A 21,794-nucleotide genomic window follows, 5' to 3' on the forward strand; every position below is an offset into this window, starting at 1 on the left:
CTCGGGGGTTAGCAGGGAAAAACACCAATTTTTATTTCAATACTGTAAACACAGATTGGCACTGTATGTAATCACATCCACTTCTCTAGGCCCCCTTCCTAGCTTGTATTAACACCTGTCATCTTGAAAAAAACGCTTGGGAAGATCAGGATGCAAACTTGCCCGATAGGTGGGTGCATGTGAGTTTGTGGGATTGAAACACCCACTTTCCTCAAACCAATGGGTGTGTGTGTGTGTGTGTGTGTGTGTGACTACTCTTATGCCCACGACAGCATACTCAAAAAATAAACAAAATTGGGTAAAGACCGCTGTACCACACTGTTCTTTCCCTTCAACTTTTGTTTATTGATGTACTGAACATGAAAAAGTACAAAGGATCCAAACACAAAAGAAAACATGTACAGCCTGTTTTTAAATACTCAACAGAATATATTTTTTTCTACTCCAACAGATGTGAATTAAGTCATACTGTACAACTTCAAATAAATACCAGCCTTACATTTTATTAAGTGCTCTGATAAACAGTGCAAAGTGAAGCCCAACAGACACATGCCTTCTCATCGATGCCCCTTATTTGAGTGGATTTTTTATTTTGATTTTCACTATAGTCGTATAAAGCGGCAAAGGTTGCAGGTACCAGGTGCTGGACCCACCCCAACCACCATCACCACCATGGAACTCCATCACCTTCTGAAGCACAGGGAATTTGTGTTAATGCGGATCCCAACACGAGTGTGGGATTAGGATTAAGCCAATTGATCCCAAGAGCATTGAATGAGTCTGGCATGAGAAAAGTCGTTTGTCACTTTAGCACACTTTATTCTCTCACAGTTTTTTTTTATGTACTGTACTATACTGAAAATTTTATAACTACAATTCTTTTCTTAAAAAATAAGAATCGGAAAGCAACTGCAAATATCATGTACAAGAATGTTATGCATAGCACATTGCTTGGTTCTAAGGGGAAGCAAATGAGCATCTCAGTTTATACAAAAAGCAGGACGGATCTATATAGTTTGTCAGTGCATCCTGGAAAAGGCTCTGCCGGCCTTCAGCTTTTTAAAAATTTATTATAAGCTAGATGCTAATCAGAAAATATTTGTACTTTTTTTGACCTTAAATTTCTTCCATACATGGTAAAGTCTTTATTATTTTCCCCAAATAAGTGTTTTTAAGCGTCATACAAAGTTAAATTTCAATAGCATACAGGTATTTATGATTCTGGTATGAAAAATGTAAGGAATTTGTTCAAAACCTATGGTTATACTCATTTTTTTTTACCACAAACATATTTATAAACAAAAATGTAGCATCACCATAAACAGCTGAAGCTAGACTATCTACAGACAAAATTTGCAACGTATCTGATACACTGTAAATTCAAGTCCTCAGGACAACAGAAATGAATTAAGCAGACCTCAAGTAACAATCTTAATGCCATTTATACAAAGGAAAAGGAAACATACAAAAACATTCAGAATTTTGAACATCACTTGGCATGTTAAATAAGGGAAAACGAAAAAACCAGAAGGAAACTCAAAAGTTATCAGCTGAAAAGAGGTTCATAAAACAAAAAAGATATTATTTACATTACACAAAGCTCAGGTGTTAGCCTTGAACGTAACTTTCAAAATACCTTCAAATATATCCAACGCAAGACTGCTTCTTTCCTGGTCTGCCATTGGTGCAAACCGTGTGCAAACATCTTTTTTTTTATTTTTTAAGACAAAACAATTCTTCAAACAATACTGGAAGTACATCACTAAACACCATGAGCTCTATCTGAAGGGAATTCTATAGGAAGAACAGATTTTTTTCCCCTATCTCAGTTAATTTAAATTTCTTGCCTGCTCTTATATACTTTTAATTTTTTTTCTCCTTTTGTTTCAAAACCACACAAGTTAATGTGAGCCACCTATCACATAGTAACCAGGATGTTCAGAGACTGCACCAACGATTACAAAATCAAAACCAGCAGTGCATTTCTCAGTGATTCCAACTTCTTGAGTAACAAAGATCTCTAAAGAATTTCTACATCATAAATCTCTCTAAAGTGTTTTTTTCCCCCAACCACTGCAAATTTCCTGGTAAGTTTTAAAAGCTCACTAGGTGTCATATGAAGAGATTTCTCAAAGTATTCAAGTCAAAATATTTGTTCCAGGACCTGTAAAAAGTTTCTCCAAATTTTCTCTTTTTTATAAAAATAGATGCTTTGTTTTGTTTTTTTAAACCCACATCAAAGAGGCTCTTATCTCTTTGGCAAGGTACTGCTTTACGAAAAGTTCTCCATTAATCTTACAATAAGCTTTTATAATGCACCACCCCCCTTCCCCCAGACCCAAATAATAATTACAAAATAAATACTTTCAAACTTTATAAATAAAAATGTAAACTTCGAAACACTTTTCTTGAACAGACTAAACTGCAAGGCATTAAAGTGTAAATCAAACACAACGTAAGACTAAACTAACTCAAGGATCGTTAACACAAAGCCTCAATTAACTACTCACAGGTTCAAGGCAGTCGTGTAAAAGAAATCGTCTTCCCTTAAGCTCAAACATTTTAAAAGGTTCCGCCTTCTTCAAAGAAGGCAATAGAATGCATTGTGACAGGTAAAAACCCTGTACCTCTTGTCCATATTCAAACATAAGATATTTAAGAAGTTTTTTTTTTTAATTCAAATACTAGCAATAAAAAATCTCGCATATTTCTTAGGATGCTAGTCTTTTGTCCCCCGCCCCCCCCATCTCAACACTGACTTACAAAGACATTTACTAATGTATAAAGTTTCTTTTAACTTGCCTTTGTCGAATAAGTTTTCAAATATAAACTGGGCCGAGGGCACCTCATTAGGCTTTGTGCGTTTTGTTTGTTTTAAACGAGACCTGCAAAACTCTGTCTCCAAGGCGGTATCCGTTCAGGCTGGCGATAGCCATGGCCGCCTCGTCATAGTTTGTCATAGTCACAAATCCAAAGCCTTTGCACTTGTTTGTGTTGAAGTCGCGGATGACCTTCACATTGGTGACAGCCCCGAAGGGTCCGAACATTTGCCACAGGATGCTCTCGTCTGCATCGGGAGCTAAATTGTAAACAAAAATGCACCATCCGGTCCCCGCATGTCCCGGGATATTGATCCCAGCCAAACTGGTCATTCCATCAATGGTCATTGGAGAAAACCTACTAACCAATGGAGAGGGGCAAAGACAAGAGAGAGAGAGAGAAAGAAAGAGAGAGAGAGAAAGACAAAAAGGAGATTTTTTTATTTTAAGGAGAAGGCAAGTTCAGAACATGAATTTAAAAATGCAGTCTACTTCCACATGGTATCAGCATGCTGCACAAGTTTAAACTGAGAGCCTTTCTGCCTAGTTTTGTGCCTCAAGTATGCACTGATTTCAGCGCCTACAAAGCATGCGGTTGGGGGTGCCAACTTGAATGAAATATTGGGGAGGGCCAGGTAAGTCCTGCCACACATAATCGATTGCGTGACACAGAAAACACACACACACCATTTGAATTGCAGTGGCCATCAACTTTAGGAGGCCCTGGCTCCTTCAAATGTTTTATTGGGGGGTAGGTGGTGGCGAAGGGATCTCGGCCCCTAGGAGTTGGCTCCTCTGCAAACATTCATTGCTGCGACACAGCAGTTTTCAAACTAGGTAGAGTGCAGGACGCACGAGCCCAACTCAGGAAAAATGCATGGCAAGGAATTATCATTAAGGCTTTCGCCAGGCTTTGTGGATCCCTTTCGACAAGACTATTCTGCTGTTTGCCTGCATTGGGCCTCAAATGTGCTCGGTGCAGAGGCATGAAAGAATTGTGTGTCTCCTGGAGGCCACCTGCTGTGGCTCAACACTTCTCAGCTTGGAGTGGGTCTTTTTTAGACACGTGAGTGGCGTGTGCCTCAAAGCCAGGAGACATTTGAGAAGTGCTGAAAGTGTCAGCGCTTGGAAGCCAGCATGAAAGTTTCAGGAGCAGCACTTTTACGTAGAAGAAAAGCAAAGGTATCCTTCAGCTTCCTCATACTGTTAAAATGAGGCAAATTGCAGCCATTCCCACCAATTCGCTTTCTCAGGAAATCACCTTGCCACTACACAAAAGTCGATGGGAAAAGCTCCTCCAAAGGGGCAAAAGGTTGGCCTAGCACTGGTGTCAATATTTTTGTAAAGAAGTTTAATAAAATTAAGTTATTTGTAGGCTGTACTCTTATGGTTATCCTTTCCTCTGCAGTGAACTTATCTGCTGCGAGATGCCAGTCTTCCATTTACTGAATATTTTTGTTTCGTTCCTTTATTATAGCCTTGTGAACTATCGATCCCCCTTGTCATATGGTGCAGTATCTAGTCGGACCCCTGCTGTCCTAGTGAGACATTAACAGTGACACATCTGATTAACAGCGACACATTATTTAGTTTCTAGTTGTCCACACCTTTCCTTCCTGTTGGGACACTCAATGTGGCGTTTGCAGACTGGTCAAACTTTGCCTTAGCCACAAAAGCAAGAACAAAAGTGTCCCTAAGGCAACTGGGTATTAGAAATCCAAATACTTGTCTCTTTTTAAAAATGCAGACCTGCAATAAAATATCTACTTCAAACCTTCACTATTTGTGAAGCTTCAGTCCCCTAGCTGCAATACGAAAATATTATCACCTGCAGGATGCGTTAAGATTTACCAAGATAATACATGTGAAGTACTTTTAGCACTAAAGAATTGCATCTGCGTTACATAGCCATTATCATTGCGCCAAGTCAATTGGTTTGAGTGTGGTGCTCATGATTGCCAAGGTTACAGGCTAGGTCCCCTTATGGGACAATTGTATATTCCTGCATTGCAGGGGGTTGAACCAAATGATCCCCACAAGATCCCTTCCAATTCCATGGATCTATGACCATCTGCTGGCGCAGATACAATACTATTGGCACTGGTGGGAAAGGCTGAATAAGCAAAACTCTAGTGCAGAAAGGCCCTAAGTTGTTGCAGAATGCTAGAAAGATACAAAAGGCAATGCGATAAAGATTAATAAAATGCCAGCCATTAACTGAAAAAGACAAATACCACTGAAAATAATGCTGGAAGCTGTTGAAATTATGGATGTGATGACGAGAGAGAATGTGTTAAGTCATGTACTGAAATAAAAATAGCTTTCGTTTAATGTCTGAACATGCAGAGACAATGCAACTTAAAATAAATTAGCTCCAAAGTATGTTCAACTCAAAACAGTATAATTTATTATTAGGAAGGGTTAAGCGTTATGGACCTAACACAATTCTTCATTACCTCTTTACTCCATAAGCCATATTGAGCAGATTGTCCAACCTGCAAAACACATTTAGCAAAGTGTTCAGTCTTTGGGTCGTCTACCTTCAAGTGCAAGTTGCTAGTTGGGTCTTGAAAGGCTTCTCACAGAACAGACTTACAAGGCTGAAGATGCACAATCAATATATATTACCTGCATCCTCCTCTGCCCTCCCCGCCCCCGCTACAGAGAGATCCTACAAGTATCCCCACAAAGCCAGCCTTGATTAAATTTCCATTAGGTATTTATGCAAAAGAGCAGCTCAGCCTTGGGAGGACATAAAACAAGGCTTTCCAATTCCACGCTACCAAGACAATTAGGTGTGTTTTTTTAAAAAGTGACAGAACACACGTATTAAAATACTGGTTCAGAAAATGAATTTCACACAGAAGTCTTTACATGAGGGACCAGACCATTTTGTCCACACTCCCACTCCATTATCAGAAAGCCCTTTGGGCTGAAACACGTATTAAGTTACTCTGCACACGTTTCCTAAAGTCCGTTCCTCAAGATTTCCGACGATGAGACATTACCTTCTCGTACCACAATTAAATAGTGTTTATAAATGTTATACCTTGCACAGAAACTTGCTTAACTGTCAACCGTGCTGCCACAAACTGCAAACATTTTCTACCGTGCCAGCTTAACTTGCACAATGACCACTCCCCGCATAAAACGGGGGGCGACCTTTGCATGGACGCGCGCAGCCCCTGGATCTGGAGCGGCTCCATCAGCGTAGGCTTGGCTTTGCCTTCCCTCAGGTGGGATACCTGGAGGTCTCCGCCTACCCCAGTCAGTTGTCCAATCCCACCTGGGGGAAGCGTTGCCAAGGAGATCAGGTCAGGTGGGGGAGGGATTACCTGCCCACACAATAGAGGGAGGATCTTACCTGGGAATCCTCACTTGGCTCCAGAGCTTTTCCCACCCTACCCACCCTCAGTTAATGCCTTATTTTGCAGGTTAACTTTTCTTCACAGGTTTTGCAGCTTAACTTTTCTTACAGGTATGCGGGCGCTGCTATGTTAAGGTCGCTGTCAAAGGGCCGGAAAGGAATTTCCCTGCATTGGCAGGTTTCGCCTTTCCAGTAGCAAAATGTCACAACTTTGGCGGTATCAGGCATTGGGCGGAATCGTTTTGTCCACCTTCCTCTTTGCAGCGGCGATACCAGGGTTCCCCGTTAAAGGGGTTTCTGAAGGGAGGCTTTGACTGTACGCCGAAAGGTCGTCATTGCTCCCCCCTGCGGCGGCGGCGTAACAGGGGCAGCTATCTCTGCTTGAACATATGTTCTCCAGAGCCGGCCCACCCCCCACACAAACACTGGCTAACCCTGATGCTCCCTAGGTCCCCGGCTGGGGACTGGGAAGGGAGAACGACCAATGCCTGAGCCAAGGTCTACCCACATTTGAAATTTAATAAAGTTGTGGCAAATTTAATCCCATAGCACGTTGTCTTGAGTCGTTATTCCACATGACGGGGGGGGGGCCTGCTCGGGACCTGGGGACTCCGCCTGTCCACGCAAAGGAATGCCAATTTGATTTTACTTTTAACCCACCGCGAAACATGAACATCTTATGCAAATCACGAAGTTTTATGCTCAATCAGAGTGATAGAGATACCCGATTGTGTCAATGCTGGTCCATATCACTTATCTTTGAGAATTCAGAAGCCACACTTGAGAACATATACACTTACTGTCCAGGAAAAAAAAACCTCCTCCTGCCCATCCCATATTAACTATAGCTGAGTGCAGGCATAGGCAAACTGGGCCCTCCAAATGTTTTGGGACTACAACTCCCATCACCCCTAGCTACCAGGACTGGTGGTCAGGGATGATGGGAGTTGTAGTCCCAAAACATCTGGAGGGCCCAGTTTGCCTGTGTCTGGCTGAGTGAAAGGTTGGCACTAGCCGTTACTACAATTAATACTAAGTCACTTTAATCTACTCTCAAAATGGATGTGGCAATTCGAGGACCAACTCTGCATTGCAAATGTGACACGTAAGGCTGGCAACATTAACCCCGCCATGTGGGAATCCCTTGCAGACGACCACAGGGCCTTGGAGACAATCAGTGAGGTCAGGTCTCCGCGCAGCAGTGACCAGAAGAGCAATGACCGCTGCGAGGAATGTAGAGAGAAGAAACACCATGATACACTTGCACCAGCACAACAGGACGCCTTCGTCTTCCCGTCTGCAACAAAACATGTCTCTCCTGAATCGGTCTCCACAGTCACAGCAGGCGCCATAACTCTCCCAACAGTTTGACACTCTCTTCCATTTTCTTCTGAGGCAGATGGATGCCAACCAGCCAACCAACCAACCAACCAACCAACCAACCAACGAACGGGGAGGAACAGAAGTGAAAAGATTTGCCTTGTGTGCTGCCTTCTGTTCACAATGATGGATGCAAAACTAAGCTGGTGTTGACTTGGATTTTAAACACACACACACACACACACACACACACACACACAAACGTATTTCTGGGCTTTGACTAAAGCAGGAGCGGTTTTGAGAGTTGGCCAACCCTCACACACCAAGAGCTCTAGTAATCCTGCCGATGTCTTCAGAAGAGAGACAATCATTCATGATCATCCTTGAGAACCGGCACTTCAGCGCCTCTCGAGAGCGATGGTGACAGGTCATCCCTCTTCGGAAGGAAGAGTTCATCTGAATACGGAAGGGCTAACGACCGTGCTGCTGATAGCTTCACAGGCAGCTGAGAAGCACTGTTCATGAGCGGTGGAAACCAACACAAAGCACACACATACAACATGGAACTAAGCTGCCCAAGTCTCTCTTTTTCTGCCGGGGGGCGGGGAGTTATTACATAAGGGAAATCAATTGAAAAATCACCTGGGGGGCCTTGATGAAGTCCAGGGAACCCATGTAAGGTACAAATCTGTGGGGAAAACTAAAAATAAAGGATGCATATGGGCCACAAGTTAGCTACTCCTGACCTAAAGGGTTTGTTTGTCAATTAAAGAGTAGACTTGGGGGTGGACAGGCCTGCAAAAGCACAGGAAAGAATGTGGCAGTCTTAAAGCAGAGCATCTAAACCAGGCATAGGCAAACTCGGCCCTCCAGATGTTTTGGGACTACAGCTCCCATCATCCCTGACCACTGGTCCTGTTAGCTAGGGATGGTGGGAGCTGTAGTCCCAAAACATCTGGAGGACCGAGTTTGCCTATGCCTAGTCTAAACCCTGAGAATCAGAGAGGTGAGTGGTGAGGCCAGTAGCCTTTTCCTAAATGTAATGCTCTGTTTAGAAAATGTTTATTGCATCTCTGATTTTGTGTGTGTATTGAAAAGCCACTCAGGGAATTCCAAGACGCAACATATAAATTTCTAAAATTAATAAATGATAAAACTTAAGTGGCAATATGTAACAAAATTGATTTGTTTTCATTCTGCCTTTCAAATCTTTCATTCTGCCTTTGCAAATGTGCTCACAACCATGATTAAAAGCAGTTTTAAAAGTATAAACTGGAAGCAGTGCCTTTTGAGTTTAATGAAAGATCCTGACTCCCTAAGCATAAAAGTGTGTGCTTTATTGGCTTCTTTTGAAGGAAATTTAATTTCCGTAACAAGGCAGTCACCTTAGGAGGAAGTGGCTCATGGATCAAGCCTGCTTTAGTCCCATTATTTAGAAAAAGGAGCATCTACAGGCTACAAAATACATTGCTCTTTGTTCATATGATACATTCATCCAATTATCAAGCCAGCCACAAAGCAAAGGTTGGATAGCGTCTGTCATGGATGCTTTAGATTCCTGCATTGTAGGGGATTAGATAAAATAACTCTTGGGTTCCCTTCCAACTCTACAATTCTAGGATAGCAGCATTCATACAGTCGTACCTCGGAAGTCGAAAGGAATCCGTTCCGAAAGTCCGTTTGACTTCTAAAACGTTCGGAAACCAAGGTGTGGCTTCTGATTGGCTGCAGGAAGCTCCTGCAGCCAATCGGAAACCGCGTCAGACGTCCGGGTTCCAAAGTCCGTCTGCATGTGTTTGTACCCATAATTCCCTGTCCAACACAAGCCACTTTCACACTGAACACGTCCACACTTTGACCCAATTTCCGCACCCAAAACTCCTAATAAGAAGCTCTGTTTTAGACCTAGCTATCACAACCTTCAAATATCTGTGGGTAATTATGCACAAACTCATTTGCACAATTATAGAAGTAAATGGAAGTCTATGTTAAGCACTTGATGTTATCAGCCTATGGAATAAATTACTTAATTACGCAAATTGTTCGAGTGAAGGGAAGTTGTCACTATGAAAACACTCTGATCACCTCAAGATGAGATGTATGAGCAGTGACATCGCCTTGGAATTAACGTTTTTGCCTTTTTATGGAAAGAAATCCTCTGGAGATGAAAATACCATACAAAAACTAGAAGAGGTCCGAGAGGAACACAGCTTCTTATGTCCCTCAGTTGCCTTTGGCGAAAACATGTCTTGAAAAGCCTCTGAAACCACATTACACACTTCGATGTTGTCCTCATCTCATTGTTGCCCCTGGTGAGACTTTAAAAAACAGCAACAACCCTGCAAACTACAGCTCCATTCAGACTAGACGTGATCGTGGGATGAGTAAGCAAATCATGAGCCCCATCAGGGTTTTAAAAATAATTGTTGCAAGCCATCACAATCTACTGCCTATGCTTGCCTTTCAGCAAATTTAATAGCTAAACTGACATGTGATTCATCAAAATCAAATGAAAGTTTTGTGAATGCCAAGAGATACAGATCTCTTCATTTGGGGGGGGGGCAGGGGGATACACATGAATTCTGACAATTAGGCAATTACAGTGGACCCCTGGTTCTCAAACGCCTTGGTTCTCAAACGACTTGGAACCCAAACACTGCAAACCCGAAGTAAATGTTCCAGTTTGCAAACTTTCGGAAGCCGAATGTGCTCTGTTTTGAGTGCCACGCTTCCGTTTTGACTGTTACGCTGAGGTCTGTCTGTTTTTGCTATTTATTTTGCGTTTTTGTTTTTGCGGGTCTTTTGTTTTTGTGACTGTGTGGAACCCAGTTCAGCTACTCACTGATTGATTGTGTGACTGCAGTACACTGTTTATCGCTTTCATTTTATGGATCAATGGTCTTGTTAGAAATTCATGTTAAATTGCTGTTTTATGGCTTGTTTTTAAAAGTCTGGAATGGATCAATCCATTTTGCATTACTTTCTATGGGAAAGCGCACCTTGGTTTTGGAACACTTTGGTTTTGGAATGGATTTATGGAACAGATTAAATTTGAGAACCAAGGTACCACTGTATCAGCATTTACTGGTGAAGATTTAAATAATAATAATAATAATAATAATAATAATAATAATAATAATAATAATTAATCATTTACTATTTCCACCCCGCGCATCTGTCTGGGTTTCCCCAGTCACTCTGGGCAGCTTTCAACAGAACATTAAAAACAGAATAAAACTTCAAACATTAAAAAGATCCCTAAACAGAGCTGCCTTCAGATGTCTTCAAACATTCATTGAATTAATCTGAGATTGTCAGTATGCAATTAACGACATGCACGAAGTTCTGGACATTTACTTGGTCAGTGGCCACGGAGAGAGAATATTTGTAAGACTGAGTGTTTTTTGCTCTTGAATGCTTGCTTAAGTCTGCCCCAAAAGTCTGCCCCATACAACCTTTCAACTCTTGCTATCACCCTTTTAGTTATAATCAGTGTAGCTATTTTGATTTGACAGTCTCTTAGTTCCAACTGCTCCCATTTTCCTGTGCTTTAATCCAAAACAGAGGGGCAATAGCAACACTCTATTTGCAAACGAACACAATCCATGTATTTCTATAATGAAGACTATTATTCTGTATCTGAAGAAGTGTGCATGCACACGAAAGCTCATACCAAGAACTAACTTAGTTGGTCTTTAAGGTGCTACTGGAAGGGGAAAAAAAATTTTTTTTTTGTTTTGACTATGGCAGACCAACACGGCTACCTATCTGTATTCTGAACCCTGAAATTTCTATGTACTTGACACTCAAAACTTCTACATGGTATTTTAGCAGAAAAGAAATAACCTTGACTGATGCAGCCTACATGTTAATGCTTTGGGAGGTTGGGCCAATGGTAGCTGCATTAATGAATGCAGGTTTCCCCCTTTTCCAAATCAAATTGAGACAGCCATTAAGATATCTCTTTAAGTATACAGTTTTAAAGCTTTATTTGCAAGTTCTACTTAAGGTTTCTATGCTTTACAATAATTATCATATTGCACTTTTTTGTTTACTAGCAATGAGCTGCACTGGGAACTAGGGCTGGGCGATGTATCAATAGATAGTCCAAAACTGCTTCAAAGTCCATTTCATGATATCAGTTTAAAGTCGATAACCAGTTTAAAGTCCGTATTGTGCTATAGATTTCATCATGTTTGACCTGACAATATATTGCAAATCACGGTGTGTGTGTGTGTGTGTGTGTGTGTGTGTGTGTGTGATGCAAAAATCACAATGTGGAAAAAGCCAGCCAGTGCCTCTATATAGCTCCAGCCTTATTTCAGACATCGTGATGTATCAGTATTTCACGATGTTTACCTGGTGATATATCACAATGTTGAAAACCAGGTATCTCCCAGCCCTACTGGGAAGTTAAATTGATGTTGAAGGTACAGGTTTTAATCAAATAACGCAGGTGTACATGACCTTTACACGTGTCCTAACTGGGATGGGAGAGCCACTTCCGCCTAAGGAGGAGGTGGGGTTGTGGGCTTCACGGCCCCTCCATGTGTGCGGCGGGCGGAGGCCAGCCCACACGACTGGGGGAGATTCCCGGCCGTGTCACCCCCTGGCCAGCCAATCAGCTGGCTCGGGTGCGTGGCCTGCCCTTTTTGCCGCCCACCAGCTGTTCCTGCTTTTTCCCACCCTCCCGCCCTATAAGGTTTTCGTTCCTTGACCTTGCTATGGACCTTGGTTGGTCGCCGTTGAGGGGCCTGGTAGGAATTTTTCCACTTGGCAAATTGGCACCAGCCACTTGGTTTTCGCCTACCTCGTAGCAAATTGTCACAACTTTCTGGGTATCGGCGGTGTGGCATTGGTATTGTTCTGTAGATGGAAGAGGGGAGGAAGTGCCATCACCTGCCCACATATTGAAGGGTAGTCCGTTAAAGGATTCTGGGGGGCGTGGCCCTGTCCAAAGCCTAAGGAGGTGAGGGTCCAAGGCACACCCCCTAGCAGTGACTCCCTGGGGGAGTTCCTAGTTGATTTGCATCAGCAGGACTCCCCCTACTGGTGGTTCGCCCTTCTTGGACTTCAAGCAGACGGGCTGGAGTCGAATATAGTTGGTTAGGACCAATGCCTAAGCCAATACCTCTCATCACCTGTAACCAATAAAGTTGTGGCCTTTTTTAACCCATTAACCTTAATAAGAGTGTCGTGTGTCATTATTTCCACCTGGGGGGGTCAGGAACTTGCCTGGACCAGGAATATTTCCTAGACCTTTGGTGGCCCGAGTGGCAGCTGGAGTATCTGAGAACTTGCAGAAAACTTATTAGGGCGAGGCAAAGGTGTATGTTATGTCTTGTCTATTTTACTGTATTCTAAATATAACTTAAAATGTAAGGTTCGTTGGGAGGTTAAAGTATAAATACTGCAGATCTAGACACTGGTATATGCACAGTGGGAATCCCCTAAAATCTTGGATAAGACCTCCACTTAGAAATAAGACCTCAGAATAAAAGAAACTAGCATAATTCTCAAATCACTTCAGAAGTAAGAGCAAGAGGCTACAGGACATTACGGATTCCAAAGGCTGCGAAACATTTATGTGATGTGGAAAAGGGTAAGGTGGATCATCCATTATCAAGGAACTGTATTGTTCTGGCAACTTCCAGACAGCAAAAGTGCTGATACATTCATCCTGCTCTAGTAGAAAGCATGGAAAAACTTGCCTCGTGTTTTAATTAAGCCGTTGAGCAAAGTGTTTGGGCATGAAGTAATATGCCATCAGAAACATGGGTCCAAGTGAAACTGATTGTCTTAATTTTTAATTGAAATTTTAATTAAAATGGAAAAGTTTTAATTGAGGGAACTGAGTAAGAGGACATTTATCAACTTCTGTGACTAGTTATCTGTGCTAGAGGAGTTATACATAGGTGTAACAGTGTCGGGGGGGGGGGCGGAATTCCAGTGCCAGATTGCAGCTGATTAAACACACCTGAAAATCTTCTGCATTGCATCATGAGCTATCCTATCCCTGCAGTGAATAGGCTACAAACCTGAGGACAGGCCCGTGAGGAATTTGTTTGAAGCCCAGGATGGGAGTCTTGTTAGAATACAGTTATAAACTCAAACGAAAAAGCAGCTGGTCCCTGGAGGGGAGCCCCCGGCCAGCTTAACCCTCCAAGTTCCGGGTCAAGTGTACCCGGCAGCCCCCGCCCTCTGCATGGGCTTACCGAAGGATGCAACCAGGAATTAACCCCCACTGAAAAACAGTCTCACTAGCTTCCGAGTCACAGGCAGTAGTGTCCAGAACTAGAATCAGAGGTGTGAAAAGCCTAAATTAAGCTAGAGGAAAACTTTGAAAGCTGCTGGGATCAAGTTCTGAGCCTTAAGTTCCCTGCCCGCTACCAGCCCATGCCATGCCACAAAACGGCAGTAGGAGCAGCAGTCAACACAGACGGAAGGCAGTTTTGCCCCCCTTTCTTATTTCCACTTTGATACACTGAGTAGCAGTTACACTGGGTTGTAAGTCCCATAGGCCAGTGTAGCTACTGCACTTGCAGAAGTCCTAGAGAGAAACACATCCTTCTCCTCTCCCTGTGTGCCATTACTGTTTCCTGACATTGCTACTCGATGGAAGACAATGGAATGGGGGTTATGATTTTTTAACGGGCTCTGGGTTGGGTTCGGGAGAAAAGACTTCCAATTTGGGGGAAAGGACTTTGAAAATCTCCAAGTCCGTCTGGGGTAAGCCAGGGAGATCTTGCCCATCCTCTAGGTCAGGAATAGTCATCATCATCATCATCATCATCATCATCATCATCATTAATAAATTATGATTTATTGCCTATACCCCGCCCATCTGGCTGGGTTTCCCCAGCCACTCTGGGCGGCTTCCAGCAGAATATTAAAATACAATGATTCATTCAATATTAAAAACTTCCCCAAACAGGGCTGCCTTCAGACATCTTCTAAAAGTCCGATAGTTGTTTATTTCTTTGACATCTGATGGGAGGGCGTTCCACAGGGCAGGCGCCACTACCGAGAGACCCTCTGCCTGGTTCCCTGTAACTTCGCTTCTCGCAGTTGCCCACTCCATTTATTGTTGGACTACAACTCCCATTATCCCTAACCGCTGGCTCTGCGGACTGGGGATGATGGGAATTGGAGTCCCAACAACATCTAGAGGGCACCATCTCATTTGAAAACTTAATTGTGGGGTGAAACCACTCCGGTTCACAAAATTAGTGCTGAAGGATGCCTTGGCAATAAAGGCCAACACTCTCTCTCTCTCTTTTTCAAACTGTGAGAAAGGTACAGTGGTCAAAGCAAGCCTATTCTGGAAGTGGTTAAGGAATGCAGGCGCAGCTCTCGGAATTCATCCCAACATCTCCCAACAAGTATTGTGTATTCCAGCATGCACGCCACATTCCCCCTTCAGATCCAGCTGCCGCCACTCAAAACACAATGAATACCACTCACAATTTGTAAGCTTACAGGTGATCTAGGGGACAGCTGGGCCGCTGGGATTTTGGAGAAAGACTGCTCCGGGGGTTTGAAAAGGCCACGGGGGCATTGTGTGTGTCGCCATTTCTGCAGGAGTTTATTTACCTCTTTTTTCATGTCAGTGCAGTCATTCCCCAATGGCCTTAACTTCAGGCACAGGGCATTCTGGGGTTCCTCTTCTGAGCAGTGCTACCTCTGCCCCGGCACTCAGTACTGGAGCAGGCATTCTGCCTATGGAGAAAGGGCAAGTCTACTTTTATTCAATATTCAGCGGCTTGACAAGAGTATCCTTTGATGAGAAAAACACAAAAACCAAAAGAAAACCTCTAGGAAGATTAGAAAAATCCACTGAATACTGAATAAAAACAACTGCCTTTTGTCTGCTCCGATAGAAGAGCTCGCCAGGACGAACGCTTTTAAGGGTGAACAAAGTTAATGGAACAAAATGCAAAGAAGTTGCCTGGATTTCGTTTAAATATGCCATTGGCCAGGTGCTTAATTGAAACATTAAAATTAAAGTCCTGGCAAAGCCTAGGTTTTTCTCTCCCCAATGTGAGTATTTTTGCTTCTCTTTGAAGGAAAAACCAACTCATCCGATTCTGTTTTTGCTCTACTTTGCAGCGATTCTCGGCTGACTCCAACTCTTTATAACCTTTCTGGAAAACCTGGATTCTAGTGCAAGCCAGCGTCAAAGTTCAGAGCATGCATGTGCAAGTGTGCATATGCACATAACACAAAATCTCTCATAGCACGGCGCTAAATAGAAAACCCTAAAGCAGTTACTGAATGTAGATCAACACAATGTTTGTTTCAATTCACACCATCTGTCCTTTTCAGTACACTAAAATATCACAAGAGAAAAACATATGGCTGCAAAGCTCTGTGCCACAGGAACAGAGACCCACACAAAAAACTGTCCAAACTACTTAAAAAAACCAAAAAACATTTTTTTCCACAGGAAAAAATAAGAAAAAGGGCAAGGTTAGAAGGATGATCCAGAAAGTAGAGAAGAATGGACAATGTCCAAGGCAAACTTTTAAATAAAAAGAATTGTATGGTTGAGAAAGATGTCTGATTTAGTAGAATTATTTACTCTAGAAGTTTAAAAATAACCCTAAAACCCTGGTTGGAAAAAGAATGTTTCCCCATTTCTTTAAGCACTACTAATTAGCGGCTTAAACTCTTCTGTTTATAGCTGCTAACAGATTGCAGTGCTGTTAAATAAGTGTTGACTGCTATGCCTTCCAGACACACACAAAAGTTTAAGAAACTCAATAACTCTCATATGAGGAAATGCAATTCCTACCAGAGAGAGGACAACCTGGTTCAAAGGAAAATTGGGACCAAATGGTTGGGGGTCTCAAAAGGGTTCCTATACATTTCCACTTACCTAAAACGTTGAGCCTGCTGAGCTAGAGGTCCTGGGTACCTTCTGTTTGGAGACTGGTACAGCTGGGAAAGGATGGCCTGGTTTGTTTTTTGGCTTGGATTGTTGGCGAACTTTACAGTGATTGGCTCTGTGGCACTCGGCGGTTTCTGTCCGTTCAAGCCTTTGATGGCTTCTTCTGCCTCAATCCGCTTGTCAAACCGGATGAAGCCCACACCCCTTGAAACTCCTGCATAAAGGTAGAAGGCTCGTTCACTGCTCTCTTCCAAAACAATGCCGACACACCCAGAACCCCCATTTTCACAGCTACATGTAAGCCAACAAGCCGTATGAAGCAACGGAGGACAAGACCAGCCACAGAAAAACAATGCTGTCCAGGGAAAAAACAATGCTGTACAGGGTTGTAAAGACTGTGGAGAGAATAATTGGGTGCACTCTTCCCACCTTGGATCAAATCTACGCTTCCAGGTGCCATAAGAAAGCTGCAGAGATAGCGCAGGATAGTGCGCACCCCAGAAATGATCTCTTTCAGCTTCTGCCTTCTGGAGGAAGGTACAGGGTTATAAAGACTAGGACTAGCCGCCTGAGAAACAGTTTCTATCCAAATGTGATTTTGGTTTTAAACGCAGTGTAAGGAGTCTCTATGGGAGTGTATTGTATTTTAAAAACGGGGTATCAGAGTTTTTAGGGGGCTAACCAGGTTGGGATAGAAGGCTTGTTGGTTTTGAATGTCTTATGTAGATATTTTTTTTCCAATTTCGTTGTTCTGTATGGGACAATGACAATAAAGATTATCGTTATCGTAGAAGCTGAAGAGGCAGTTCCTGTCCCCACCAAGGTTGTAACACATTTGTTTCCCAAACTCAGGTCTCCGGTTGTTTTGGGACTACAACTCCCATCATCCCTAGCTAGCAAGGCCAGTGGGTCATGGAAGATGGGAATTGTAGTGCAAAAGAGTGGCTGGGTATAAATAACAGCTGGAATGCTGGGGGCGACACAACTGCGGGAAGCTCAAGGAAGCCCCATCAACTGTGGTGCCTTCCCCAAAAAAGCAAGCCTAGAGTGAGAGACTAGGGCAGGCATGGCCAAACTTGGCCCTCCAGCTGTTTTGGGACTACAATTCCCATCATCCTTGACCACTGGGTCCTGTTAGCTAGGAATGATGGGAGTTGTAGTCCCCAAACAGCTGGAGGGCCAAGTTTGGCCATGCCTGGACTAGGTTGAAGTCAGCCGGTTCCAGGAACCCTCTTCGACGCACATTTTTTGGGGTGATCTGTGGGTCTGTGCAGGACCTGGTGAGAGCCAGGAAAAATGGGTGGCGTCTTAAAGAAGCATCAGCAGGGGGAAGTATCTTCAGAGGGGAGGTGTGTCAGAAGGATGAGGATGTGTGTGTGTGTGTGTGTAAGTATGTTGCATTAATTGTTTTATTGCATAATTTTGGAACATTTGTTCTTCTTGTTTAGTTCTCTGGACACTGGAGCAGTGTTTCCTAAAGTGGGCAAAACCACCCTCTTGGGGGGCAGGCGGGCGCTGGAACAATCCAGGGGGGGCAGTAGTAGCCTTGGAAGCAATTGGCAGGTGTTGAATAAATACAAGGGGGAGGTGGTAGCATAAGGAAAGAAAAATTTGGGGGAGAAAACTGTTCTTACATGTTTCACCAGTTGTGTAATGACGTTGACCATCAGGTCAGGAGGTGTTGCGAGACAGCAACAATACCTCCCCTGGATTCGGCAGTCATGCTGGAGGCAAGGGGTTTCCAAGGCTTGGGGGAACCCTTTTCAGCTTCCCCCAGGCCCGAGAAGTGGATTGTAGCCTGCCTGCCTGCCTATTTGGCCAATGGCAGGTGGGCTGCGGCACCAGCCCCACCCTTGGGGCAGATGGGACTGAGCCATCAGGCTTGACTCGTAGATTTCCAGGGCGGCACTGAGTCATTTTTTCCTGAAAAGGGGGCGGTAGGCCAAACAAGTTTGGAAACTTCTGGTTTAGAGGTATTTCCGCCTATTAAGCGGCACACAAATTGCTTCACACGCAACGTAATGTTAACACTTAAGTTTAAGGGATCAAAGAAGACAACAGCCTTCTGGAGCCACAGAAGGCCCCCAGGTTCAAACTCTGGAATCTCCAGGTAGGGATGGGCAAAAAAACACCATCTGAATCTCTTGAAAGCTGCTGTTTAATTAGCACAATGTAAGGCATTGGTATTAGGTAACTTGGTTAATTTGCAGGATCAGGCACTTCTACTCAAAACCGCGCCATTTTGCTTTTCTGCGTGTGAATTTTTTATTTTTTGCCTCCCGCTTTTCCACACATGGTTACTCTGCTATACGCTGGCACCAATCTGTGTGTGGTTGAGAGGGAGAATTCTCTGGACCTGCCTTTCCTAGGTTCAAGCTATTCCTGATTTTGCACACACCGCTATGAGCAGCGAGATGCAAAATCACACGTGTCATATGGAAGGACTGGATTAATGCATACGGCAGGGGAGAAGACAACACACAACAGCACGACCCTACCTAGAGCCCTAGTCAATGGCTATGTTATGTTGCAGCTGTAGCTACCCTCCTTCAGAACTAATTTTAATGTGGATTTCCATACCGCAATGTTAACTGGGAGTACGCCCTAATCAGCAACAAGTGCAATGAAATTTCAGAGTCTACCAAAGCACAAGAAAACTTTACAATCCCCCCCCCCCAACTGAATGCATATTTTAGAAACACACATTGTTTTTAAGTAACACCCCTGGAAGGGGCTGTTGTTGTTGTTTTTTTGAAGAGGGAATTTTAGGGAACACTGAAAAAACTCATTATAAAAGGGCAATTCCCGTGTAATACTGTGACGATGCATCTTTTTTTAAAGCAGAAAAACAGCAGGCATGTGGATAATGCGTCCTTCTCTACAAAGTATGTCTGCATAACCATGATTATGTTGACGGTGGCAAAAACAAACCCCTGTGTTGCAATACAGAATAATCTGCTCAAATACAGCAGCAACCATGGTTATGAACATAACTAATACGTGGTGCTCTAACCTTGCCTCTTGGGTTTACCACAGTCCAATGGGATGCTGGTCTAAGACATGCTTTTGGGTGATCCATCAGTACGGTAATGTTCTTACATACCGTATTTTTCTGTGTATAACACGCCCCCGTGTATAAGACGCCCTCTATTTTGGGGGACTCCAAATTAAGAAAATCCCCCTATGCACTATCTGTGTATAAGACGAGCCCCAAATTTTAACACAATTATTTAATATAAAAAAACCCTAGTCTTATACACGGAGAAGTACGGTACTTAGCCTTTGCCTTTGTACATATGCAGTTCCACGGCTTTAACTGGGACCCATGCACAGAAACCTACTTTCTGTTCAAATCAAAACCTTGGTTTAGCAAAAGCAGCTGATAGTCACAAAGTCACCAGGTCTATTTAAAATTTTGTTCGTGGCATTGAAGAAAACGCTATCTAGCTTGGAAATTATGGTAGATTAATAGGACAGCCTGCTGTATATTTTCCTAGGATTTTGAAATGCGTTGGGAGAAAACAGAAGATTCCTGAACCCTTAATAACAAGAAAGGGTGCTCCATTCTCCAGCCCCTCTAATGGATTAGTCTACTTCATTGAGATTATATTATATCAGAAACAGAAAAAAATATGGAGCAATATGCTCACTAGGATGGCAGTGCCTGGAGAGTTAAGACTGAGATTAATATTTATGCATCAAATCAATATGCCTTTCAGACTTGTTTTTTTAAACCCGTGGGATTTGTTTTCCTCTAGATCTCAACAGTTAATATTCTTCAGCAGGAGGATAATGCAACATTATATATATAAAAAAATCTGAGTAGCAATTACTAGTTTGCATTTCATGTAGACTTAGCCTAAGATAACAGCAGAGCACTTCCATGTAAGATTTTGCTTTCCTTATTTTATTTTTAAGACTGTTTATTAGCACTTTATAAGGAGTACAGGGACTATTTTCACTCGGCAGCTTGGAAATGAGGATTATAGCAGCTGTAAATTTATTACAAGGCATGAAACAGGCTTCAAAACCTGCACCTTCGAGGTGGAAATGACTCAGGGCTGGCTGACTACACACTACAATCTATTTTAGTCCATGCATATTTATGAAAAACTCCGGCAGAAAATTGTATTTTCTGGCCCATATATACCTTTGATATATTCTGAAGGCAGGCTTGCTGTATTGGAAGATGGAATATCTCACAACCTGCCAGGCTGAGAAAAGCGAGAGAGATAGTAGGGCGCAGCTGTCGACTTACCAGTGACTTGGTCCACTAGAATACGAGAAGTAATGATACGTCCATACTGGGAGAATAGCTGCTCCAATTCTTTCTGGGTCATAGTTTTTGGGAGACCACTGACATACAGATTTGCATCTCTAATGGAAGCTGAACTTGGTCGCGCATAGGAAACCTGTGGGAAGAGAATAAAGCGTTTGCTGTTCCGTCATGCAAATGTCCATACAAGAAGAACGGAAAGATTGAACAGTGCAAAGGCTAGTTTTCCTTTCAAAACCAGATGGGCAATCTAAACCAAGAACCTTGCATCCTCTGCAATTGGTACCGTGCCGATCAGATAGGTTATCCAATGCCAGGAAACTATACCAAATAACTTAGAAGTATATTTAAATGCCCTTGTTTTTCGCAATTGCTCTCTAAATTGTGTGTTGAGACACCACGGTTACAGAAGTCGTTGATGCCATTTCCTTCATCTTCAGCGTTAATAAATAAATATGGGCCGATTATAGCAAAATGAAATCAAATCAAAAGCCATCGTCGACAAAAACGGATCAATTAAGTAAAGGAAGGGAGAAACCAGGAAAAATGTCTAGGGAGGGCAAAAGGATAACCAATCAGAGGCAAGTACCCCTTCTCCACAGCGATGCGTGGGTCGTTGGGGGTTAGTATAATAATACACTACTCTTAGTCAGTGTTAGAAACTCAGATATGCAAGCTAGGTGACAAATGGCTCCTTAAACCAGGATTAAAGGTAAAGGTAAAGGGACCCCTGACCATTAGGTCCAGTCGTGGCCGACTCTGGGGTTGCGGCGCTCATCTCGCTTTATTGGCCGAGGGAGCCGGCGTACAGCTTCCAGGTCATGTGGCCAGGATGACTAAGCTGCTTCTGGCGAACCAGAGCAGCACACGGAAACACCGTTTACCTTCCCGCCGGAGCGGTACCTATTTATTTACTTGCACTTTGACGTGCTTTCAAACTGCTAGGTTGGCAGGAGCTGGGACTGAGCAACGGGAGCTCACCCCGTCGCAGGGATTCGAACCGCCGACCTTCTGATCGGCAAGTCCTAGGCTCAGTGGTTGATACCACAGTGCCACCCGCGTCCCCAAACCAGGATTACTGTGGCCTAAACTGAATGCTTAGTTGCCATTTGGAGGAGCAAT

General features: G+C 43.2%; 1 protein-coding gene across 23 annotated transcripts in view; it reads right to left on the reverse strand.

Annotated features, from left to right (window-relative positions):
- Positions 1 to 321: 321 nt before the first annotated feature.
- Positions 322 to 21,794, reverse strand: part of ELAVL2 (ELAV like RNA binding protein 2) — a 156,611-nt gene continuing 135,138 nt past the window's right edge. For 12 of the 23 annotated variants that reach the window (XM_083593714.1, XM_083593731.1, XM_083593723.1 and 9 more), the window contains 4 exons: positions 20,655 to 20,808; positions 16,385 to 16,610; positions 5,276 to 5,314; positions 322 to 3,180 (listed from right to left, as the gene is read on the reverse strand). In XM_083593714.1, coding sequence (XP_083449840.1) covers positions 2,850 to 3,180; positions 5,276 to 5,314; positions 16,385 to 16,610; positions 20,655 to 20,808 — 750 coding nt within the window. In that variant the 3' untranslated portion in view covers positions 322 to 2,849. The remainder of the gene's footprint in view (positions 3,181 to 5,275; positions 5,315 to 16,384; positions 16,611 to 20,654; positions 20,809 to 21,794) is intronic. The other 11 variants (XM_083593722.1, XM_083593735.1, XM_083593736.1 and 8 more) reach the window with 3 other exon arrangements.

The sequence above is a fragment of the Podarcis filfolensis genome (genome assembly GCF_964270895.1).
Source record: "Podarcis filfolensis genome assembly, chromosome: 17".
NCBI classification, from domain to species: Eukaryota; Metazoa; Chordata; class Lepidosauria; order Squamata; family Lacertidae; genus Podarcis; species Podarcis filfolensis.